The sequence below is a fragment of the Symphalangus syndactylus genome, chromosome 20 (assembly GCF_028878055.3).
Source record: "Symphalangus syndactylus isolate Jambi chromosome 20, NHGRI_mSymSyn1-v2.1_pri, whole genome shotgun sequence".
In the NCBI taxonomy this organism is placed as follows: Eukaryota; Metazoa; Chordata; class Mammalia; order Primates; family Hylobatidae; genus Symphalangus; species Symphalangus syndactylus.
In genome coordinates, this window is record NC_072442.2 from 58,655,640 (window position 1) to 58,681,737 (window position 26,098).

The window sequence follows — 26,098 nt, forward strand, 5'->3', positions numbered from 1 at the left end:
AACATTTTAGTTTTTTAATAGGTATAAAGTTTTTGTTTTAATCAGTACAGTGTTTAATAAAGTTTTTGTTGATGATGAAAAAATTGGGAGTATACATAGTAGTGATGGTGATACAACATTGTAAATGTAATTAATATACACTTATGAGTGGTTAAAATAAATACATGTATATATCTTTTACCAAAATTTTTTTAAAAAATCAATGGGGTCTTCATTCAAATAAAAGAAATAGGTGCTTAAATTTGTCACTGATGATCTTGACAACCAGAAATAAAATAAAATTTTCTTCCAAACTCTGACAAAGGTAAAAAGGCAGACATGTTTTTGTAAAAACCATGGAGGAAATATAGGTTGAATTATGAGAGGAAAACAAGAGAAAAGCATCATAATTCCAGGAAAGAGGAATGACACATGGTAGGACAGAATGACCCAAAACAGATGCAGAGAGCTGTGAGCTGACCCCTTTGGCTGTGGGAGCTGATGTGTGCAGGGAGCATCGGCCACAAGGCTGGCGGGTGAACTGGAACTGGGCTGCAGGGCGTCTTGAGTGTGAAGGGCAGGGAGCTCATATGTCTAGCCAGACTCTAACCACGTTCCAGTTCATCTACGGCTTCAACAAAGAGGAAATCAACATCTGGAAGTAAGATGACTTCAGGGGCTTTGATTGAGTGTTGGCCACAGAAGGGTATTCTCCCTAAGGAGAATGTTAACTTAAATCTGGGGGAGAAAACTCTTTTTCCTCCTCCCCTAATGGAGCCTTGTCGTTTGGACAGCAAAAGTCAGCCATCATCACGGCACCAACATCTGCACAGAGGCAGCCTACTCTGCCTGCACACGAATAGTGCTGGCCTCACACACCCCCATTTACAAAATACCATAAAAATGTTTGGGTAGCCAGGCATGGTGGCTCATGCCTGTAATCCCAGCACTTTGGGAGTCCAACGTGGGAGGACTTATTGAGGCCAGGAGTTCAAGACCAACCTGGGCAACACAGTGAGACCCTATCCCTGCAAAAAATTTAAAATAATTAACCAGGCATGATGGCAGGTGCTTGTAGTCCCAGCTACTTGGAAGGATGAGGTGGGAGGATCACTTGAGCCCAGGAGTTCAAGGCTGCAGTGAGCTATGATCACACCACCACACTCCAGCCTGGCCAACAGAGTGGGACTCTATCTCTTTAAAAAAAAATTAGCAATGACAGCTCGTATTTTTTTCATAATACATGCAAATTAATCCTATCCAGTAAACTGGTCACTTTTATAAGAAACTTTCCTGTTCTCAATTCTTGGCTAGGGAAGTTCATGTCCAAACCTTCAATACAATATGTTTAATCTCTTCAGTTCAATGTTGAGACTCCTGAATATATTCTCTTCAAATGACTATATTTGAGCCAGTATTTAATATAGTATTAAAAGAATTATGGCTTAAATGGGTGGGCTAGCCTGGAAGCCTCACAACCATCTAGAACACATTACTCCTACAGAAAATCATGTCTGACCATACATTTACCCGTGAATCTGTGGAAAAGTATCTGTAGCTGAGTCAAAGGTTGCCTGTATTAGGATTTTGCTGGCCCCATTGATTGCTTGATCCATTTCTAAAATTGAAATTGAGCTGGGCACAGTGGCTCACACCTGTAATCCCAACACTTTGGGAGGCTGAGGCAGATGGATCAACTGAGCCTGGGAGTTCAAGATCACCCTAGGCAAAATGGTGAAACGGTCTCTAACAAACAAACAAAAAAAGTTAGCTGTGTGTGGTACCATACACCTGTAGTCCCAGCTACTCAGGAGGCGGAGGTGGGAGGATCACTTGAACCTGGAAGGTCAAAGATGCAGTGAGCCATTACCACACCACTGCACTCCAGCCTGGGTGTCAGAGGAAGACCCTGTCTCAAAAATAAAATAAAGCTGAAATGACTGCAAAGGTATGGAGGCAAAAGTACAGGTGTGGCTGGGTGCGGTGGCTCAAGCCTGTAATCCCAGCACTTTGGGAGGCTGAGGTGGGAGGATCACGAGGCCAAGAGATTGAGACCATCCTGGCCAACATGGTGAAACCTCGTGTCTACTAAATATACAAAAATCAGCTGGGTGTGGTGGTGCTCGCCTGTAGTCCTAGCTACTCGGGAGGCTGAGGCAGGAGAATCGCTTGAACCCGGGAGGTGGAGGTTGCAGTGAGCCAAGATCACGCCACTGCACTCCAGCCTGGTGACAGAGCGAGACTCCATCTCAAAAACAAAAACAAAAACAAAAAACAGGACAAGTGTGTGAACAGGTAAGAGTAAGGACAGCTAAGTTAAATGCTCACATGAAAATAGTTTCATCCGGCCGGGCGCGGTGGCTCACGCCTGTAATCCCAGCACTCTGGGAGGCCAAGGCCGGTGGATCACGAGGTCAGGAGATTGAGACCATCCTGGCTAACACAGTGAAACCCCGTCTCTACTAAAAAATACAAAAAAGTTAGCCAGGTGTAGTGGCAGGCGCCTATGGTCCCAGCTACTTGGGAGGCTGAGGCAGGAGAATGACGTGAACCCGGGAGGCGGAGCTTGCAGTGAGCTGAGATCGCACCACTGCACTCTGGCCTGGGCGACAGAGCGAGACTCCATCTCAAAAAAAAAAAAAAAGAAAAACATAGTTTCATCCATTGCGATAATCAGTAGCTCAGGGTTTGGGAGAAGGCAAAACTCTCACCGGATAGACTGACCTACTTGCAGAGGAGTTTCTAATTTGGGCACTTTGGCGGATCTGATCTACAGTACGTTGAACAAAATCCTTTAGAGATAAAAGTTGGGACAAATGTAGTGAAGGTTTTTAACAAAGTGTTATTTGGTATAAATCCTAAATCAAACATATGTTTTTTGCTGAGCAGGAAGGAACATGAATTAATGAGGAATTATCTCTAAGATGTGTGTGCCCCAAATAAAAAGCTTTTACGATGGGAATATTTAGGGGACAATAGGAATCTGATACAACTGACCTGTCCCTAAAAATTTCAACATCTTCTGTGTCAAGCAACCATCAGAATAGTTTCTGATATTATAGGAGCTAAAAATAAAAAAATCAATAGTTTTTAAACATATTGTTTTTGTTTGGAAACTATCAATCTGAGAATAAATAAATAAGGCAAATGTTGTTTTCCTTTGAGTTATCTTAGTTTTTAAAAAACTGGACAAAATTATTTTAACATCTAGATTTTCATATTTGGACATAATCATCCATTTTAATTTTCCACAGAAATTGTATCTCAAGTCCCTTGAAATTGTTGATTTAAACATAAAGTCACAATTTATTACAATATGCTATCTTCTAGGAAAAACTATGGTAAGCCATAAACATACAAAGTTGGGAATAATAATGTAAATGCTTAGGGAGTGATGGAAAATGTGAAAAAAAAAATTTCGTTTTAATATAAATGCCATTTTCCCAATGGTGTTTTGAAAGATTTAATAAGAAAAAGCTCTGTCCATCAAAGGTATTTTGTAATGGCACAAAAGTAAAACACTACAGACTATAAGATGGTTACTTCCTTGCACATAAATCTAAGTCATTTTGTAAAACAGTATGAGCACTCTTTAACAGCAAATTCTCCTCTCCTGAGCTACCCTAAATTCCACCCCTCCCAATACACACACCCACACACACGCATGCACATGCACGCACATGTGCGCGCACACACACACACACACACACACGCATACCACTGACCTGTACAGGGGCCTCACTCTTCATAAGATGGCGGACCTTGCTGAGGATAGACTGCTGGAGCTGGGCCCAGGAAACAGCTCTGTCTTCCCTTATCAGGAAAGGCGGCCCAAACCTGAAAATCCAAGGAAATCGGGTTATCCCAGCAAAGGAAAAACCAGCAACATCCACCAGTCATGAGTGGTTGTTCTAACCCTGGCTTCCTCTCAATAGAATAAGTGACAAGAGCCAAGCACAAAAACTCAACAGCAATAAAAACAAAGAATCCCATTTAAAAATGGGCAAAGGGTCTGAATAGACATTTCTCAAAAAGATACACGTAGCCAACAAGCATATGAAAAAATGCCCAACGTCACTAATTATCAGGGAAATGCAAGTCAAAACCCCAATGAGACATCATCTCATCCCAGTTAGGATGGCTATTATCAAAAAGACAAGAAATAACAAACGCTGGTGAGGATATGGAGAAAAGGGAACTCTTATACACTCTTGGTGGGAATGGAGACACCGTGGAGAACAGCATGGAGGTTCTTCAGAAAACTAAAAATAGAACCACCATGTGACCCCGCCATCCCACTACTGGGTATTTATCCAAAGGAAAGATCATCATGTCAAAGAGATCTCTGCACTCCTGTGTTTATTGCAGGGCTATTCACAATAGCCAAGATTCCAAATCAACCTAAGTGTACATCAGTGGATGAACGGAAAAGAAATGAAAAAGAAAATGTAGTCTATGTACACAGTGGAATACTATGCACCCATAAAAAGGAATGAAATCCTGTTGTTTGTGGCAAGATGGATGAGGCTGGAGGACATTATGTTAAGTGAAATCAGTCAGGCACAGAAGGATAAATACTGCATGTACTCCCTCATGTGGAATCTAAAAAAGTTAATGTCACAGACGTAGAGTAGAATAGTAGTTCTGCTAGAGGCTGGGAGGGGCTGGTGGGGGATAGGAAAAGGTTAGGTAATGAATAAAAATTATAGCTAGATAGGATAACAAGCTCTACTGTTTTATAGCAGTATAGAGTGACTATTGTTAACAATAATTTATTGTATGTTTTCAATAGCTAGAGGATAGGATTTTGAGTCTTCCCAACACAAAGAAATGATAAATGTTTGAGGTGACGGTTATGCCAATTACCCTGATTTGATCATTACACACTATACACATGTATCAAAATATCACTCTGTACCCCATAAATATGTACAATTATGTGTCGATTAAAAATAATGTAAATGCTTTTTAAAGCCAAACACAACACAAAATTGCCAGTCAGAGAACCTTGCAACAAATGGAGACACTGCAGTGTAAACAGAGGCCCAGTAACACAAAGCCAGGTAGATGCTGCCGTGTAAACAGATTACTCCCAATGACCAGCTAGCTGGCAAAGTATCTTCCCCACAGCAGGGAATAGAGTAAGAGAAGCTTGGAGCCAGGGGAAGGCAAGGCAGAGACATAAATCCAGATGACACAACTTTGGTTTGGGGTATCAGGAGTATTCTCATCACTGGGGATGGTATCCATGTCCCAACATAGTAAGCGCACAGCAGTGAGCTCACGGTGTACAGAATGCTGGGTGAGCTTGTGCCTGTGGGCCCTAACTCTGCCGTGGGTACTCCTGGACAAATCACTAGCCACTCACTGCTTCCTGGCCTCGCTGCAGCCTGTGTGAAGACCCAATGAGGTAAGAATGTGAAACTGTTGAATAAAATTGGCTAAAGTAGAACACAAATATGAAGTGATCTGTCTGGACAGGCAAGGGCACTGTGTGTCCATTGTTGTATGGACAGATCAGTTTACTTAATCCATCCTGTACCGTGAGGCATTCCAAGTTTTTATTTAAACAATGCTTGCTTATCGCAGGAACTTGATATAACCTTGGACATAACCTTTGAGTGCACAATTATTCCCTTAGGGTGAAGTTCCAGAAGTAGAAAGGCAAGACGAAAGCTCTTTCTTCCCAAACTGTCCTCCAAAAAGCCATACCAATTTACCTGACTCCCCGGACTCTGGCCCAGAATGAGGAATATCAATTTCTAAAAATCATTTAACAATCTAAGAGGTCAAGAATAGTATCTTGCTATTGCAACCAGAATTTCTCCCACTACAAATTATGCTGATTTTTTTTTTTTTTTTTTTGAGATGGAGTTTCACTCTTGTTGCCCAGGCTGGAGTGCAATGGTGCAATCTCGGCTCACCGCAACCTCCGCCTCCCGGGTTCAAGCAGTTCTCCTGCCTCAGCCTCCTGAGTAGCTGGGATTACACACATGAGCCACCACGCCTGGCTACTTTTGTATTTTTAGTAGGGATGGGGTTTCTCCATGTTGGTCAGGCTGGTCTCGAACTCCTGACCTCAGGCGATCCACCCGCCTCAGCCTCTCAAAGTGCTGGGATTACAGGCGTGAGCCACCGTGCCGGGCCGATGTTGAATATTTTAACCTATGCTTGTATTTCTTCTGTGAACTAATGTTCATCTCTGTGGTTCATTTCACCAACGGTATTTATCTCCTTAATTTTCAAGAGCTGGAAAATTCGAGGATGGACATAAATCCTTCGCCTCTCACATGGCATAAATATCTTTCCTCATTTGCCCTTTGCCTTTCAAATTTGCTTTTAGTTTAAATTTTTAAATATATTTAAAACATCAGCCTTTTCCTTTACAGCCTCCTGACTTTGATGTTAAACTAGCCCCTACCCCTACATAAATATTCTCCCATGTTGTCTTTATTTTTTTATTTTATTTTATTTATTTATTTTTTTGAGACAGAGTCTTGCTCTGTCGCCCAGGCTGGAGTGCAGTGGTGCGATCTCGGCCGACTGCAACCTCTGCCTCCTGGGTTCAAGCAATTCTCCTGCCACAGCCTCCCGAGTAGCTGGAACTACAGGTGCGTGCCACCACACCCAGATAGTTTTTTGTACTTTTAGTAGAGATGGGGTTTCACCGCGTTAGCCAGGATGGTCTCGAACTCCTGACCTCATGATCCACCCACCTCAGCCGTTTTTAAGTTATTTCATGGCTTCCTTTTCTATAGTTACCTCTCTAGTCAACCTGAAATTTATACATGTGAATTCATAGCGGAGTAAAAAGTTGACTATTTAAAATAAAAAGAAACAAAGAAATCAATTAGCCCAGCCTTACTTTTGAATAATTCACTCGCTCTCTAGTAATATGAAATATACCATAATTCTGAAATTACTAAAATATTGTAATACAGGCAGAAGAATATGCAATAAAACAAAATATCTGTAAGTATTTATTACATGATAAAAATGATGTATTTCATACTACTAAGAGTTAATGAATTATTCAATAAGTAAGGCTGGGCTAATTGATTTTTAAAAGCTGAGCTAATTAATAATAGTTTAATTATTATTAAATAATCTCTTTTTGTTTTTACCAGTTTATTATTCAAGATACATTTTAGAAACATTTTATCCATCTAAATATATCTTAACGTAATTCTGTCTTTTAAACACTTTATTTGGGCTATATAAGAAACGTATCTGTTTTTGTGTATTTGTTATATAACCCATCAATTTCCTGAACCTTTCCTTACTGCCAATCACTTTCCAGTTCTTGGTTTTCTGGACAGACAACCAAATTATCACCTCTTTTCTTATAGCCAGTTTCTTTTAGCACTGCACCGCCTAGTTTTACAATATAAAATAACACTGGTGAGGGCAGTAAAAATTGTTCCTCTGATTAATAGGAAGGCCTCTGATGTTTCATGGTTAGGAATGATGATGTTAGCCAAATGCTTAAGGCAGATATTTCTAATCCTCTTAATCAGAAAGGACCCTACTTCTGGCTCCTAGTTTATTAACCTTGGGAATAAATGTTTAATTTTATTCTAGACAGGCTCCCAAGTACAGGTCTACAAATCCCAGGCACCACATGAAAAAAGAATAAAGTTAAACATACCTGCTAGCCTGCTGCCCTGACCCCACCAAGTTACAGAAGAGGATTAGCACCTTGCTCTCACTGTGGAGAGAGAGGGAGAATCGCTGGCCCTCACGGGCTACCAGGCGTGGGGAGACCGACAGACCCAGTGGATGAGCTGGAGGAGAGAGAATGACATTTGTTCATATTCCTAAAGGAGCTGCTTTCCTGGGCCAGAGCCTTAGCTTCTCTAGTCCCTCTTTCTCTTTGAGCATCTATTAACCACCAATGGGGGGCCACTAGAGGGCTTTAGGGAAGGAGATAATGAGGTTCATGGCATTTGTGCCATCTGACACCTGGCATACGAACATCAAGAATATGGTAGTGAATTTGCAATTGTGTTCACCCAATAGTTTTTTGTTTGTTTGTTTGAGACAGAGTCTCGCTCTGTCCCCCATGCTGGAGTGCAGTGGCACAATCTCGGCTTATTGCAAACTCTGCCTTCCAGGTTCAAATGATACTCCTGTCTCAGCCTCTCCAGTAGCTGGGATTGTGGATGTGTGCCACCACGCCCAGCTAAATTTTTTTGTATTTCTAGTAGAGATGGGGTTTCACCATGTTGGCCAGGCTGGTCTTGAACTCCTGACCTCAGGTGATCCTCCTGCCTTGGCCTCCCAAAGTGTTGGGATCTCAGGTGTGAGCCACTGCGCCCGGCCATCACCCTATAGTTTTAAAACAGGAAGAAGAATTTAACTAATAGTTTTCAAGGCACCTGAAAAATACTCCAAAATAATTTTGGTTGCTTTTATGACTTCATTAGAGAGTCCCCAGTTTATCTACTCTCTTAGAAAGCCAACATAAGAAGTATACAGAGACGGGTGAGAATCTTTACCAATGAGTAAGTAGAGGAGTTGGACTATCCTCCATTTGCAATCAGTTCTGAAATGTTGACTTTCAAGGAAAAGATGTGTCCACCATGATTGAATTTGAAAGGAGAACTTGTTTCACTGGGTTGTAACATAGTCAGTGTCAGTTAATGTCTTGTCCTAGATTCCAATGCCCAGCATCTCCCTGTCAACTCAAAGAACTGTGAACATCCAGTTCCCATAGCCTGCTACCTAGACTGGCCAAAACTTGGGGCCAGGGTGTAGGAATCATCTGGGGTATAATGTAACACTGGCATAGGGTCCTTTAAATATGGACCTTCTGGCCAGGTGTGGTGGCTCACACCTGTGATCCCAGGATGTTCAGAGGCCGAGGCAGGTGGATCACCTGAGGTTAGGAGTTTGAGACCAGCCTCGCCAACATGGTGAAACCCTGTCTCTACTAAAAATACAAAAATTAGCCGAGCGTGGTGGCAGACGCCTGTAATCCCAGCTACTTAGGAGGCTGAGGCAGGAGAATCACTTGAACCCAGGAGGCGGAGGTTGCAGTGAGCCGAGATCGCGCCACTGCACTCCAGCCTGGGTGACAGAGCAAGAAACCATCTCAAATATATATATAATATATATTATATAATACATAAAATTTTATTATATATAATATATATTATGTAATATATATTATATAATATATTATATATTATATAATATTATATTTTAGAATTTCTATAATATAATATATTATATATTATATTATAGAAAAATATATTTCTATAATATTATATATCTAAAAGTGACTGATAGTCAACACCCATTTTTCACCCTTTCCTTGCTTATAATTGGCTACTTATTTTTAGTAGTAAGGCATATAGATATATAAATATATAATATATATAATATTTTATATATTATATAATATATATATAGGTCTTCTTCACTAACTTGGCCAAAACGTATCCTGACCTACAAATAAAAAGGACTGTTAGAAATTGACCATGTTAGCCAGTCTATGGAATAGGAAAAGCAAGCATTAAGAAGTGGAACTATTTTGTTAAAAAGTCATTTAATAAACCTTTAACCATGTACTGCTCAAATTTGTAGACATTTTACTTCACACACAAACCTTGACCCATAGGAATCCTGACGGCAAAGATGACTCCAGCATCTATACCAAATAGTGGTTCTCAAAGTGTGGTTCCTGGACCAGCAGCATCAGCATCACCTGGGAACTTGGTTAGATGTGCAAACTCTTAGGCCCCACCCCAGGCCACCCAAATCATAAACTCTGTAGGTAGGGTCCAGAAATCTGCTTTCACACGCCCTCCAGGTGATCCTGATAGTCACTAAGCTTAGTTTTGAGAATCCCTGTATTAGGTGAATAATTTTTAATATCAACCATCTGCACACAATGAATGCCAGGGATAATAAGTCTGACTGTTCCAAGTGCTAAAACTGGATGTTTTATGCCTTTGCACCCAAGGAGTATCCTCTGAAACCTGTAACTCATCACAGCCAAATAAAATTGTGCAAAGCACCTGTTATACCTGAGAGAGTCCCCTGGCTGGGTGAGGGAGGAACTTGAAAGGCATACACATTATCTCCCTCTGCAATGGTATTCAGGTCCTCTTCATCAAAGAAAGAACGCTGGAATCCACTGGGATACAGTTCAACCAAGATCACCTGAAATGAGAAAGATCATTTTCCCTCTTGATTTCTGAAAGAGAAATCAAGAGATAAGAAATCTAAAAGTGACTGATAGTCAACACCCATTTTTCACCCTTTCCTTCCTTATAATTGGCTACTTATTTTTAGTAGTAAAGCATAGTAGATATAACAATTAGATTGTCCTCAGACATCTCAAGTGCAACAAAAAAAGAAACTGAAAAAAAAAAATCTAAGTTTATACCCAGCTAAACAATCATAGAAAAATGGCAACAAAATAAAGCCTTCTTCGTGTGAACAAAAAGTGAGTGTTTACTACAGAGTGAAAGAATTTCTGAATAGGTTTACTAACCTTTTTCACGTGATTGCATACATAAAAAAATACTTTTACCAAACATTGAAGCAAATAGGAGATGGTTTTGTAGTAGAGTAGAGGAGTGACTACTGTGGGGGCCCTGACTTCCCTGGACCCAACTCTGCTACCCCCAGGCTGAAGAAATCAATATCTCAGCACACATAACCTATTCAAGGTACACTGCCTAGGAAGTTCTCTTCAAAAAGATGCATTTAGGGCGCCTGCAGTCCCAGCTACTCAGGAGGCTGAGGCAGGAGAATGGCGTGAACCCGGGAGGCGGAGGTTGCAGTGAGCTGAGATCGTGCCACTGCACTCAAGCCTGGGCAACAGAGTGAGACTCTGTCTCAAAAAAAAAAAAAAAAAAAAGATGCATTTCAGGGCTGGGCACCATGGCTCACGTCTGTAATTCCAACACTTTGGAAGGCTGAAGAGGGAGGGTCACTTGAGCCCAGGAGTTCAAGTCCAGCCTGGGCAACATAGCAAGACCCCAGCTCTACACAAATTTTTTTTTAAAATTAGCCAGGCATGGTGGCATGAGCCTCAGAAGGCTGAGGTGGGAGGATCCCTTGAGCCCAGGAGTTCAAGGCTGCAGTGAGCTATGATCACACCCCTGCACTCCAGCCTGGGCAACAGAGGAAAACCCTGTCATTCATTCATTCATTCATTTATTCATTCATTCATAAATAAATACATAGATTTCAGGATTTAAAAACCTGAATCAAAGAGAAAACCTGAGTTGTAGGAAGAAATGATGAACCAAAGAAAATGGTAAACATTGGCAAAGGTAAATATTATCCGCTATATAAAGCTAAAATAATAACTGTTACTACTATTACAGTTGGAGGTAAAAAAGGGGTTAAAATACTGGACAATAATATCTAAATCAAAAAGGTATAAGGGGATTTAATGCATACCAAGATCCTCTAAGATTAACGTTAGACTCGTAATTATGCAAGTTGACATTTTAATAACCACCAAAAGAATGGAAATATAATGTATATGTACTTCATCCCAGAAGAGATGAAATAAAGAAAAGTTGCTCAATCTAAAAGAATCACCTTCTAAAAGAAAAAGACTGTTCAATCTAAAAATTGAGGGGGAGGGGCAGTACAAAATAGGAAAACAGGGTAAATAGCATAAGATGACATAAATAAATCCAAATACAGGCCGGGCGCGGTGGCTCACGCCTGTAATCCCAACACTTTGGGAGGTCGAGGCAGGCAGATCACGAGGTCAAGAGATCGAGACCATCCTGGCCAACGTGGTGAAACCCCATCTCTACTAAAAATACAAAAAATTAGCTGGGCATGGTGACGCACACCTGTAATCCCAGCTACTCGGGAGGCTGAGGCAGGAGAATCGCTTGAACCCGGGAGGTGGAGGTTGCAGTGAGCCGAGATCATGCCACTGCACTCCAGCCTGGCGACAGAGTGAGACTCCGTCAAAAAAAATAAATAAATAAAATAGAAAAATAAATCCAAGTACATATACCTATGATTTTAGATAATATAAATGCAATACACTTGCCAGTTAAAGAAAACAAAGCATCAAAACAGATGACTTTAAGTTTCAGTGGAAATGCCCATCCCGCACTGGCATCCCCAAGTGACTCCCATCTCCCTGAACCAACACATCACACCTCTCAAATTTCTGCCAGATTTTTCACGCTCTTAATTATTCAAACGCTCCCTCTCATAGACTTCTCCCTTTTGATCTTTTCTTACTGCCACTTTCTCCCCAGGACTCTCACCCACTGTCCCCCTCTCTCTCTGTCTCTTTCAGTAACTCCCCATAGTGCACTTTAGAGTTTACAAAGCAAGATACACACATTTCCCCCTCTATTTGAGAGAGTCATAAATATTCTATGAGGTGGCGATAGAGGTCAGAGGGATTGATTGGGCAGGGGCAGAAAGGAGCCCACTGGGGTGATGGGGAGGCTCAGGAAGCATGGAGGTTATAGGAATGTAGCTATGAACGTAGAGAAAGCCAGCAAACCACAATCTTCAGATAGGTAGACATTATTGTATGTGTGGCATGCCTTCCCAACGAGGCTAAAAATATTTTTTGATTTGAAAAAATCCCATGAGATAGTCAGGGAAGTGTCAATTTTCCATTTCACAGTTAAGGACACACAGCCAATCACGTACTGTGTCCAGGGAGCTACTGAATCACCCTGAGGGCCGCTCCCATCCTGCCACGTGGCTTGGCACCACCACGGCCTCCTCCCTGTTCCTCATGAGGGCCCCTCCAGGCACCGTGAATCCAGTCGCTTTACCAAGACTCTTTGAAAAGAAAACAAGTAGAACACAGCCATCCCAGCTCCCCCCAGATGTTCGCTCTCATGTTGTACATCCTCAGTTCTCTCAGCAGGTCCTCCTGCTTCATTTACTGTTCCTTTAATGTCCTGGTTTATATTCCCAAGACTGAAAATATACAATGGTGACTTGGGCTATGAAGTCAAACCGTCGAAATCCAAATCCTGGCTCAGCCACTTACTAGCTAGTGACGCTGGGCAAGTCACTTAACCTCTCAGGGCTTCTTTATTCCCCATTAGTAAGATGAGGATAATTGTAATGTTTACTTCACAGGATGCCTGTGATTAAATCAGGCATGAATAGAAAGTTCACAGAATAGTGCCCCACACTTAGTAAGCACTACCTAGGGGTAGCTATTGTTGGAATTATTATGGTCATAATCGTCATCGCCTTCTTGGAAAGGCAAAGGTGTTCTTTTCTGGTCATTCTGTGTCAATGCAGGGAGAAGTCAAGGCCCAGTCATCCCAGACAGCAGGCACTACTAATCAACCAGAAACCCATGAGTCATGCCGGAGTCACCTGGGAACCACAAATTGGCCTAAACAGCCTAGACAGCTGGCTCAGTTAGCACTCTGTCATCCAATGACCAGGCCCCAGTGCAATTCTATCACACCTCATCTGCAGGGATGCCTCCTTCCTCTGCAACCATCTTCCTCAGGGCTGCCACTGTGCTGAGGATCGGCACGGCCAGGCCAACCCGCAGGAACCGCTGGCTCTTAGAGGGGAAGACCAAGGTGACACTCAAGAACCTGGAAAATAGGAAGGGGCAACACCCTTAAAGGACTGACATGAACTGTGAATGACATTGTTGATAATGGATCAAGGCCAGGCGCAGTGGCTCACACCTGTAATCCCAGCACTTTGGGAGGCCGAGGTGGCTGGATCACCTGAGGTCAAGAGTTCGAGACTAGCCTGGCCAGCATGGTGAAACCCTGTCTCTATTAAAAGTACAAAAAAATTAGCTGAGTGTGGTGGCGGATGCCTGTAATCCCAGCTACTGGGGAGGCTGAGGCAGGAGAATCGCTTGAACCTGAGAGGCGGAGCTTGCAGTGAGCAGAGATGGCACCACTGCACTCCAGCCTGGGTGACACAGCGAGACTCCATCTCAAAAAGAAAGAAAGATAATGGATCAAGTTCAGCATGTAGTTAATCTCCGCTTACTGGTTGTGTCCCTGTACGTGGTACATTGTCACCAGGTGGCAGGGTAGAGCCAAATCTTCTAAACTACTTTTCCAGAGAATTGAGGGAAAAAGTATACGATTAAGAATCACCATAGAGATGTCCGATCTCAAGGCTCTAGTTGTTAAATAGATAAGCTTAAACAAAAACAAACTCCAAAGTGCCTTTTTCAGTACAAGTCAACACTACTGATGACATTCTCCTTAATGACAGTCTCCTTTGGAAATCTCTGCTTCCCGTTCCCATCAGCATATGAAGGCCCACTCTTGCAGCTACTGTTTCTCTTGATATGTACTCCAATAACTGCCCAAGTCACACAGGTAATTGATTAATAGAGCTGGGATTCAAACCTGGGCCGTCTGGCTCCAGAGTCAGTGGTCTTGACCACTGTGCTGTGCTGTGTCAGGCTGGGAGCCTTAGATCATCACATCTATAAGCTGACATTATCTCATGGTGTCACTGATGATAAACCGCATAAGCCATGTTATATTTGTAGTGCAGAAGATCAGCAGCACAGGATTTTAGAGCAGAGAGGGAGACTGAGTTGCCAAGGAAGGCCTTCTGAAGATGTTATGTCTTCAGCTGCATCCTAAAGGCAGGGGATGTCAATAGGAAGAGGGTAAGAGAAACGGCACTTAAGGAGGTGGGGAACATAAAGAGGAAATACCTCTGTTCCAATGCCAGAGAAGACACCCCACATAGGAGCTCACCCACATGCCAGGACACTGACATTGGCCATTTGCCTTCCTGGTCACTGCTAAGATTTGGGTTTATTTTCATAGAACTCGGCCCATGGTGCCTGTTACCCAGCCCTACCTCCACTTTTCTTTTTTTCCTCATCTTCCCCAAACAACCCTTTTCCTCTTTCTTTGCTCCTTAAAGAAATCTTTTTCCTACACCTTCCCAAAGAAGAAAATAGATTTTTGAAATTGAAATAAAGCTGGAGAAAAAAAAGCAGGTGGCCACAGATTTTCTCTAGTTTGCCCCTGTCTCACTAAGTGACACCAATGGGTCCGTGCCAGCTTCTGAATGGGCCACAGATCTAAGTCTGGCAATTGTGCCAAACATTCATAATTCCTTCCTCAGCTAGAGAAGGAACACAGTAACCTTTCACTCTGTCAATTTCAATAGTTGAATGTCATCCAGCTATAAGGCTGGTTTCCAGAGAAATGCTGGCTGAGAAGCAAAGGAGAGAAAATGGCAGGTGTGAGGCCAGAAGGTTCCCCGTAATGAGTAAGGATGGAAGTCAAGTTCACCGGGCAAGCCGCGACACTCACGTACCTCGTCTGGCGCAAGGGGATGGGTAGGGACACACACAGGAAAGGATCAAAGGTGTTGCTCTGTTTCAGGCAGTGGGGACAAGTCAAGGAAGATCTGTGAGGGTGAAGAACAGAGGCGAACGTTTAATCACACGTAAACAATTTGGTGGTAAAATTCAATAAAGAATTATCCTTGCATTTCCACTCCCAGTGATTCCACTCCTAGGTACATACCCAGAAGAATTGAGAACAGGTGTTTAAATACTTGTACACAAGTGTTCATAGCTGCTCTATTCACAATAGTTAAGGTGGAAACAACCCAACCGTCCATCAACAGACAAATGGGTAAACAGAACATGGTACATCCACATAGTGGAGTACAACTCAGCCATAGAAAGGAATGAACCCCTGGTCCATGCTACAGCGTGGATGAACCTTGAAAACAGTAAGCTAAGTGAAAGAAGCCAGACGTGAAAGCCCACGTATTGTAGGATCCCGTTTATATGAAGTATCCAGAACAGGTAATGCCATAGACACAGAAAGCAAATTGGTGGTTGCCAGGAGCTGAGGGAAGTGAGGATGAGGCTGACTGCTTACTGGGTACCAGGTTTTATTTTGGGGTGATGAAATGTTTAGGAACTAGGAGGTGGTAGCTGCACAACACTGTGAATGTACACGTCACTGAATTGTATGCTTTAGAATGCTTAACTTTATGTTACAGGACTTTCACCTCCATTTTTTTAAAAGGGAAAAGAAAGTTTAGTGACACATATGAATGCACTGAGTATGGGAAGGGAAGCTATAACCCGCCCCTGCCATACAAACCCAGCATGCCAACTTCCAGGCTGAAGGGATCTCCGGGCCATCTCTTCCCCTGCTTCTCAGCCTCGTGCCCCAGAACCATGGGAAGCCTTTTTTACAAATATCCAGGCCCCACTCCCAGAGGTTCTGTTTCAAGGTGGGTAGAGAGGGGTCCGGACATAAAAATCTTTCTAAAATCCTGAGAGCTTTTAAGCTCCCCAGATGACCCTAGTGTTCACCCATAGTAGAGAATCACTGACACTGCCCACCCTCCTTATTGTACAGAAGAAGAAACAATAAGAAATAGCTCCTTAAAGTAGTAACTAACATTGAAATAGCATTTACTAAGAACCAGGCATCATTCTGAGCACTTAGCATACATGAACCCATTTACCACCCATAGCAACCCATATTATACCCATTTTACAGAAGAGAAACCTGAAGCACACAGAGGTTGAGTAATCTGCTGAAGAACACAGGGCCCTTAAGAAGAAAGGTAGGCTCGGTTTCCAGACTCCGTGCCCATATCATTCCTGTGTTCTTTAGAAGTCGGTGAGGTGTCAATTGGTTCAGAGCAGATATATATAATGTTCATTTATATTCTTTCAACTCTTTTAAACTTAATACTCCTTTACTTTAAAATGGATCTCTGAAAGTGAAATGCAACTTTTTTTTTTTTTTTTGAGACAGTGTCTCGCACTGTCATCCGGGCTGGAGTGCGATGGTGCAATCTCGACTCACTGCAACCTCTGCCTCCCAGGTTCAAGTGATTCTCCTGCCTCAGCCTCCTGAGTAGCTGGGATTACAGGTGCCCGCCACCATGCCCGGCTAATTTTTTGTATTTTTTTCAGTAGAGACAGGGGTTTCACTATGTTGGCCAGGCTGGTCTCGAACTCCTGACCTGGTGATCCACCCACCTCGGCCTCCCAAAGTGCTGGGATTACAGGCGTGAGCCACTGCGCCCGGCCGAAATGCAACTTTTATATTCCACATGTACGTACCAATTTTCTTTATCATAGAATGCACCATATTCTTCCAAGATACAAGGGATTTCTGCACGCTAAGTTACTAATCCTAAAATCTACATTAACTTCGCTGAGGACACGGAACAAGACCACCCTGGCAGTCTGACTCTGAAGTCCGTACTCTTAGCGCTGTATGACATTACCGGGATAAGTCAGCAAGTAAGCCAAAGCTGGCATCAGAACGGGTTTCCTGAGTCCTTGTGGAGAGTGCCCGTCTCGTTTGATTGGTTTTCCACTGAGCAGACAAATAGGAAAATCCAGGGACAAACAGGAACACAAATGGGAGGGTGTCACCCGAGGCAAGCCTGGGTGATCTGCCCATTACAAGTCAGTTATCTTGGATACAACTTATCAGACCATCAACCTGATTATAGAAAACAGGCCCCAGTACTGGACATTCCATCGTTCCTGCTGCCTCAGGTCATTTCCCTTCGGGAGACCCACGGTAGTGTTTTTGTTGAAAGCATTGTATCAGATAGCGAGCACCAGCCAGCCAGAAACCCAGCATTTCTGGGGTCTCCTCTGCCACTGCGTCTCTCCTCCAATCCTTCTCCACCTCTGTCCATCACGTACCTAGGCAAAAAATTGGCCTGAAGGATATACTTGGGTCATTGGGAAATTCCCAAATTCCCATTCCACAAGTATATAAACCAATGAGAGGGAATATTTTTCATTGACGTCTTCTTTATGTTTTTCAGCCTACTAAAACTATGCCGGGTTGCATTTTTCTTGAAGCATTGCAACATATTAAACTGGTTCAGGAATATGACTTTTACACTGAGCCACCAACTCCTATCAGCTAGCAAGCGATGAGTGGTTTGTAGAAAAAAAATAGAACGGGCAAATTTTATATTGAAAGAATGAAAACGTTGGGCAGGCGCAGTGGTTCATGCCTGTAATCCCAGCAGTTTGGGAGAGCCAAGGTGGGCGATCACCTGAGGTCAGAAGCTCGAGACCATCCTGGTCAACATGGTGAAAGCCTATCTCTACTAAAAATACAAAAATTAGCCGGGCATGGTGGTGGGTGCCTGTAATCCCAGCTACTTGGGAAGCTGAGGCAGGAGAATCACTTGCACCAGGGAGGTGGAGGTTGCAGTGAGCTGAGATCGCGCCATTGCACTCCAGCCTGGGTGACAAGAGCAAAACTCCATCTCAAAAAAATAAAAATAAAATAAAGAATGAAAAAGTATAATGTTTTCATAATAAACTATAGGAAAGATGTGAAATACATCCATGTATCAAAGGTTGAGAAATGAGGACAGACTGATGTGAACAACAGATCTGGAAGAAGATGGAGAGGCAGCTTCACTTTTACAAAAAGTTCTGGCCACGTTACCAGGCTAGAGCAATACCCCAGTGTGGCCTGACAGATGCCTCCGTTCTCCCCATTCCCTCCAGGACATTCACAGTCCTGCTCTGTTGTCTCGCAAGCGCACGCACGGGGAAAAGGAACAGAAAATCACCCCACTGCCTTTCAATGTTCATGGGCCCATTTCCCTAAGGTATTCATTCTCCTTGTCAAATTGCTTCTGTTAGAAAGCTAACCCCGTCAGTGCTATTAAAACTCAGGGCTGCGGTTTGCTTTTCCACCTGCTACAAACGCCCACCAATGAGCCCCAGGCTTTGCGCCTGAATTTCTTGTCACTCTGCCCTTTAACTGCTGCCAAATACACACACATCTTTCACCTCAAACCCAGTCCACTTTACCTGCTCACTGCACAGTGGATCTGACGTCTATGCGAAAACAATAATTATGCCAATACGTAAGCAAGATCTCACCTTTCCGAGATCTGTTCTGAGGAAGCCTTCAAAAGCATCTTTAGACTTTCTGTGGATAAAGGCTATGAAGGACATGAAGAATTTGTGCACACATACACACACACACACACACACACACACACACACCCTCCTCCAGCCAAAACTCCAACGTAGCCACAATTGTTGGTTGTTAGACTCGCAGACATTTTTAGACTGTGATGATAATTACATAGAATAACTAAATATCTTTGCTATAGTCCAGGATCTTCCGCACTCTAGTACTGGAGGTTCCTCTTCTCTCCCCCAGCCAAAGTCAAAAACTCAGCCCCTTAAAACGGGTTTAAGGGAAGATGCCTCTAAATTAACCCATGATAACACATCCATCTCTCAATTACATCAAGAAGGCCGATGCCATCCCAGGCAAGCCCTCCCCAGGGAGAGGAAGCCAGGAGAGAGTCAGGGACAGCAGGAGACGCCAGCGGGGCACTGTCCCTACTGACCACTGCAGAAAACCACCTCTCAGACCTCAAGGCATCCCTGATGACACCTTGTCTTTACCAGCAGGCACAAAGCTGGCACTTTTAGCCATTGCCAGTTCATCTTTAGCGTGAACACCTCGCCTCTTACTCATCATGCTATAGGAAAAATACCCAAAGGGCACTGATGGTCCTTAATATCCAATCAGCTCAAATGTCACTTCCTCGGAAGTCCTCCCCACCCCCGATTTCATCCCACGCCAAGTCAGGCATGTACTTCAAAGCACCCTCGATTTTTCCTCCGAAGCACTCACCAGTTATAACCATAGAAAAATCCAAGAGTCACCGTAGATTCTCATCTCTCCCTTAGCCCCTCTACCCCTCACCCCTTTAGCAAGACTGGGGTGAGGGGTGAGGGGTGGAAGGACTAATGGAAAGATGCTGACTTTCCATCCAAAAACATACTCCAAACCCCTCCACTTCCCTCCATCTCTACCACCACCTCTGCAGTTCCAACCACCATTGCTCTCCCACTGGGACCACAGTGGTAACACCAACTGTTGCTCCTGCCTCCTCTCGCCTCCCTGCATTGCTCACAAAAAGCAGTTGCCTCTGGGCTGGGCGCAGTGGCTCACACCTGTAATCTCAGCACTTTGGGAGGCCGAGGCAGGTGGATCACTAGAGGTCAGGAGTTCAAGACCAGCCTGGCCAGCATGATGAAACCCCATCACTACTAAAAATACAAAAATTTGCTGGGCATGGTGGCACACGCCTGTAGTCCCAGCTACTTGGGAGGCTGAGGCAGGAGAATGGCTTGAACCTGGGAAGCAGAGGTTGCAATGAGCCAAGATGGTGCCACTGCACTCCAAGCTGGGTGACAGCATGAGACTCCATCTCAAAAAAAAAAAAAAAAAAAGCAGTCACCTCTGAAACTAATGAGCTAGATGACTCCCTCCTTTAACTCTGCAGTGTCTTCCTGTGCCCTTAAGACTAAAACCCGCACACTTGGACTGAAAACCTGCCCTACCAGGTCCCCACCCACCTCTCCAGCCATCTCCAGTGCATGCCTGTAATCTCAGCTGCTCTACTCACTCCTTGGCAGCTACCTTGTGCTTTCCATTCCTTGAACTTGCAGGATTATTCCCACTTCTGGCCCTTTGCCTGTGCTGTGTCCTCTGCCTGGAATACTCTGTGCCCAGTTATTAAAATGGTAGACTCCTTGTCACTCTGTTTTCAGCTCCAAAAAGAAGCCTTCCCTGCCCACCTTATGGAATGTGGGCCACTTCCCCGCCTCCCAAGTGACTCCTTATCTTTCCGCTGATGGCTGTCACAGGTTGTTGTTTACTTGTACATTATCTAGCATTCCCCCAGGTAGAATGTGAGCTCCCTGAGAACAGGGGCTGAGTCTTGTTCACAGCACCTACAAGACAACCCAGCACACAGTAGGGCATGAACGAAATATCTAAAGAATCAACGAGGATTCAGCCAGGAGTTCTACTCCTCCTGGTAACTACTGGACCAAGCACATTAGCAGGCACTTGAATATTTGAAAGAAGGAAAAAGAGTATGTGGATGAGAGGGGAAATGAATAGAGAAATAGGTGAATTAATTGTACAAGGACATAGATGAATTCGACCTGCTGGCCATGATCAGTGATCTCTCCCCTCTCTCTAACACGCCTTCACCTTATACTCCCCTTTCCCTCGTACTAAATGTTCTTCTTTCTCTTTCTCTATGCTTTTCCTCTGTCTCCTTATTTTTGGTTCTAGCACCCTCTGCGTTGGGCACCTGAAGATAAGACAGATGCCCGGCCGGGCGTGGCGGCTCACGTCTGTAATCCCAACACTTTGGGAGGCCGAGGCAGGTGGATCACAAGGTCAGGAGTTCGAGACCAGCCTGACCAACATGGTGAAACCCCGTCTCTACTAAAAATTAAAAAAAAAAAAAAAAATTAGCCGGGTGTGGTGGTGCACACCTGTAATCCCAGCTACTCAGGAGGCTGAGGCAGGAAAATCACTTGAACCCAGGAAGTGGAGGTTGCAGTGAGCCAAGATTGTGCCACTGCACTCCAGCCTGGGTGACAGAGGGAGACTCTGTCTCAAAAAAAAAAAAAATAAAATAAATAAATAAATAAATAAATAAGACAGATGCCCTACAAGCAGCTTTCATGGCCAGTAGCTTTCAAGGCTGGTGACCACAAAATCTCGGTTTCCTCTCTGCATACCTCCTGGAGAGTTACCACATCCCTCAGGAAATGAGCAAGGCTTTCTTCAGGCATGACAGCGAAATCTGAGCTCATAGAGATGGGCTCCTCTTTACCCTGTATGCGAAACAACCGCAAGCAAGCAGTTTCTGCAGGGTCCCTGTCCCTGGTGAGGCAGAGGGTGAGAGAACTTGTCAACTGCTATAGACTTTTCTTCACCAGTGGAAAGCAGCTTAGTTTCAAAGACTATTTGGTCTTCCTAAATAAACAATCAACCTCGAAAGAGAGTAATTATACCCTATTTATCTTTTCAGTGGTTATTGATTATAATATGAATCCTAAATCAGGATAGTTTCCGGGCAGTTTTAAGTGACGTCTTGCTGTGCAAACACAAAGAATACAAATCTCCAAAAAGTATGGAAGTAAATGGCTATAAGTAAGGAAATTCTAGAAGACTGAATAATTATCTCCTTGTTTGAAGAGAAGTCAATAAGAGAAGAAAACCACCTGCAGACCTCCAAAAAACCACTGCAAAGCAATGCAAAGGAAATATTATCCAGACGACTCGGAGAAAAGCATGGCTTTGAAATGATTTAGTGCAACATCCAGAAGAAAAATACAAAAAACTTGTTTTGGTACCCATAATAGAGAACAGAGTTTCTGTGAAATTGAAGGAGCAGCAGAGAATCACAATGAATGAACAAGGTTAGCTGGAAGAACAACAGAAGAATTGCAAAAAAAGCAAAAAGGCAGGACTTGTGCTTTAGAGATATTTCAGGGGACAAATCCTGGTTCTGCCACTTATCATGTGTCCGTAGAAAAAGCCCAACTTCCCAAATTTTAATACTCATCCCCTGAGACTTTCTGTAAGGCTTAAAATATATATAGACACACACACACATATAAACACACATATATATTGGCAACACACAGACACACACACACACACACACATATACACACACAGGCAAGCATCCTACTTAGAGGAGGCTCTCTGTAACCAATGGCTTCCTCGTCTAAATCCTGACCACTGTGCTCATTCCCACCTTTAAGCTTGCATTTGTTCTTGTTGACTATCCTCCTACCCGTTCGTACTTCTATTCATCCTGCAGAGGCCAACAAAAGGCACACTTCCTCTGAGAAGCCCATGGGGTTTTCTCCCCTCTCTGACCTTTCACTGCTGTCAGTGCTTTCACTAAACATTATAATATTGAAACGATTCTGCCTTGTATGAGTCTCTGCACTTTCATATATAAAAGCTCAAAGAGAACACATACTTTCTGAAGTCAAAGGCTGTATAACTATATTGTTTGTGTATTTATTTGTTTACTTATTTTTTTGAGATAGGGTCTCACTCTGTTGCCCAGGCTGGAGTACAGTGGTGCAATCACGGCTCACTGTACGCCAGCCTCAATCACAGCCTCGACCTCCTGGGCCCAAGCAATCCTCCTATCTCAGCCTCCCAAGTAGCTGGGACCACAGGCACGTGCCACACTTGGCTAGGTTTTGTGTGTTTTTGTTTTGTTTTGTTTTGTTTTGTTTTGTTTTTGGTACAGATGGGGTCTCCCTATGTTGCCCAGGCTATATATATATATATATTTTTATATCCTCCATAATGCTTGGAACTCTCGAGCTCAGAATGACTTGTTAAGTTGGGCTCTCTGGAGAGAGAACAAACAGGAAGGGTCTCTCCAACTTCAGAGTGACTGCTTGCTAGTGAGATCCCAGCTCACAATTACCTTCTGTAGAATCACCCTCTTATCACCCCTCTTTCAAGTAAGGTGGAGGGCCCAGAAGCTAAGAAGAAGGAAAAGAAGGAATACTAAAGGTCAGAGACAACAGGAGTATGTGCTTAATCAGGATTTATAATGGGAGAGAGAAGGGTGTTTGCGGTTTTGTTTTGAAATCTCAGGGTAAATCTGGCAATGGGAGACTGGTTGCCAGGAACTGAGTTTGCTGAGCCCTTGGGTGATACATTCTAAACACATCCCCGTCTTACCTATATTGTGCTTGAAAGTGGCTTTGCACAAAGCTTTGACCTAGAGGAAGCTGAGCTGATGTTGACAGGCAGTTCTCAGAGGTTTTAGTGGCTTCAGGCGGAAGCTGCAAAGAAATGAGGAAAGGAAGCCAGATTAGATACACCTCTCGTCACTCAACTGCTTCCAGACCACTGAGCCCATACTTCCTCCCGGGCCCGCATCATCCCTTTCTGGGCCTCTGTGGAGTCTCAACCTTCAGTGCTACCTTTACCATAACTCAAAGCTCTTTGAATGCCCTGACCTTCCAAATTCTCTGGGACAAGAACTGTGTGTCTATTAAAAGAGCAAACCTGAGCCTGAACCTTGGCGGATGCTCGCTCGTTCTCACCAGCCTCACCCGTTCCCCCTGGATGGACGGCCCTTTGCGTTATCTCCATCCCACTCGGCTTCAATGTCTAGATGCCTCTTGTGTATTTACTGGGTGGGCTTGCCATCACCTCAAACGCATCCACACCAAATCTCTCCACCTTCCACCCGCCTGCTAAATCATTCCTGCCCACATTTTCTCAGGAGTCAGTTTCACGTAAGTATTCCCTTCTGCAGGCAAATGAGGCTTTTAGTTTTTCCATTTGGTCCACAAGCTTCCTTCACTCCGTCCATCAGTCCTGGTGTCCTTTGCATTCCCCTTGCATTTCCTTGTTTCCTGTGGCTGCGACAGCAAATTATCACAAACTGGGGGCTGTAAATAATAGCTTATTCTCTCACAGTTCTCACGAGCAGACATCCAAAATCAGTATCACTGCACTGAAATCGAGGTGTTGGCAGGGCCGCACTCCCTCCGGGGGCTCTAGATGAGAGTCTGCTCCTTGACTCTTTCAACTCTGGTGGCTGCCGGAATTCCTTGGCTTGTGACCACATCACCCCAGTTTTCAAGGCTAGCATCTTCAACTCTCTCTCTCTGCTCTGTCTTCACATAGCTTTCTCCTGTGTGTGTCTCAAATCTCCCCCAGCCTCTCTTTCACAAGGACACTGGTAGTGCATTTAGGGCCCACTGGCATAATCCAGGTTAATGACCCCATCTCAAGATTCTTAATCACATCTCCAAAGTCTTTACCCTAGAAGGTAATGATATCATTTGGCTGTGTCCCTACCCGAATCTCATCTTGAATTGTAATCCCCACAATCCCCGCATGTCTAGAGAGAGAGCTGGCGGGAGGTGACTGGATCATGGGGGTGGTTCCCCCATGCTGTTCTAGTGTTAATGAGTGAGTTCTCATGAGATCTGATGGTTTTATAAGGGGTGCTTCCCCCTTTGCTGCTCACTCTTCCCTCTCCTGACACCTTGTGAAGACGGTGCCTGCTTCCCCTTCCACCATGACTGTAAGTTTCCTGAGGCCTCCCCAGTCATGTGGAACTGTGAGTCAATTAAACCTCTTTCTTTTGTAAGTTACCCAGTCTCAGGTATTCCTTTATAGCAGTGTGAAAACAGACTAATACAGACAACATCTACAAGATGCAGCGATTAGGACCTCATATCTTTGGGGGTCATTTTTTAGCCTATCTCACCTCAGGGCTTCTGTGTGCCCTGATGCCACCAACCTCCTCTGGACCCCTACCACTTCCAAAATGAGTTATGTGACCTTTCTAGTTTCCCTAAATTTATTCTTCACCCGCCGTCCATTCCCTACCACACATGGGACACAATATTTTGATTAAGGCCCTGTTATGCCAAAACTTCTGCCCTGGAAGAGGTCTGTCCCTAAGAGCAATCCCAGAATCAAAGCCACTCATACTATAACGCTATTTAGTAAAATATAAACGTACCTATATAAATACTGGCCAGGCGCGGTGGCTCACGCCTGTAATCTCAGCACTTTGGGAGGCCGAGGCGGGCGGATCACGAGGTCAGGAAATCGAGACCATCCTGGCTAACACAGTGAAACCCCACCTCTACTAAAAATACAAAAAATTAGCCAGGTGTGGTGGCGGGCGCCTGTAGTCCCAGCTACTCGGGAGGCTGAGGCAGAAGAATGGCGTGAACCTGGAAGGTGGAGCTTGCAGTGAGCTGAGATCGTGCCACTGCACTCCAGCCTGGGTGACAAAGCGAGACTCTGTCTCAAAAAAAAAAAAAAAAAAAATCAAAAAATCTATGCAAGGCCCCACATAAAATATGCCCTAGAGCAGCACCTCTCAACTTTTTCATCATCACTCCCCTCATAGAGTCTTTTTAGACCATTTTTCCTAACATTTCCACCATGAAACTTGAATACCGTAGATACACTGTGCATGTGTCTATATATACCTTCAGAAGAACAGGCAGGCAATGAGGTGGATGTAAAGACCTGGGTGACATTAGAGGTAAATGTTGAAGCATTTTAGAAAGTAGATGACAGAACTAGGCAAAAGGAACATATGTGAAGCGTCTGGGGTAAGGTGTGCAATTTACTTCAAAGTACATCCAAAAAATAAGATGAGGGGAAAAAAAGATATGAGTAATGAGTGGATAGAGAGACAGATGGGTAAATGTGTGATAAAGCAAATTTAGTACAACGTAAGTTGTAGAATCTAGGTGATGGGGAGGAGTGTTTACTGCATAATTAATTCAACTTTTCCATATGTT

At 43.7% G+C, this 26,098-nt stretch overlaps 1 protein-coding gene across 10 annotated transcripts in view; it reads right to left on the reverse strand.

Moving 5' to 3' along the window:
• Positions 1 to 26,098, reverse strand: part of USP43 (ubiquitin specific peptidase 43) — an 85,064-nt gene that overhangs the window by 39,051 nt on the left and 19,915 nt on the right. For 4 of the 10 annotated variants that reach the window (XM_055257262.2, XM_063629442.1, XM_063629445.1 and 1 more), the window contains 6 exons: positions 23,499 to 23,602; positions 15,259 to 15,351; positions 13,412 to 13,547; positions 10,002 to 10,146; positions 7,628 to 7,763; positions 3,705 to 3,816 (listed from right to left, as the gene is read on the reverse strand). In XM_055257262.2, the coding sequence (XP_055113237.2) occupies positions 3,705 to 3,816; positions 7,628 to 7,763; positions 10,002 to 10,146; positions 13,412 to 13,547; positions 15,259 to 15,351; positions 23,499 to 23,602 (726 nt within the window). Of the gene's footprint in view, positions 1 to 3,704; positions 3,817 to 7,627; positions 7,764 to 10,001; positions 10,147 to 13,411; positions 13,548 to 15,258; positions 15,352 to 17,205; positions 17,412 to 23,498; positions 23,603 to 26,098 lie in introns of those variants that run through there. The other 6 variants (XM_063629447.1, XM_063629446.1, XM_063629443.1 and 3 more) reach the window with 3 other exon arrangements.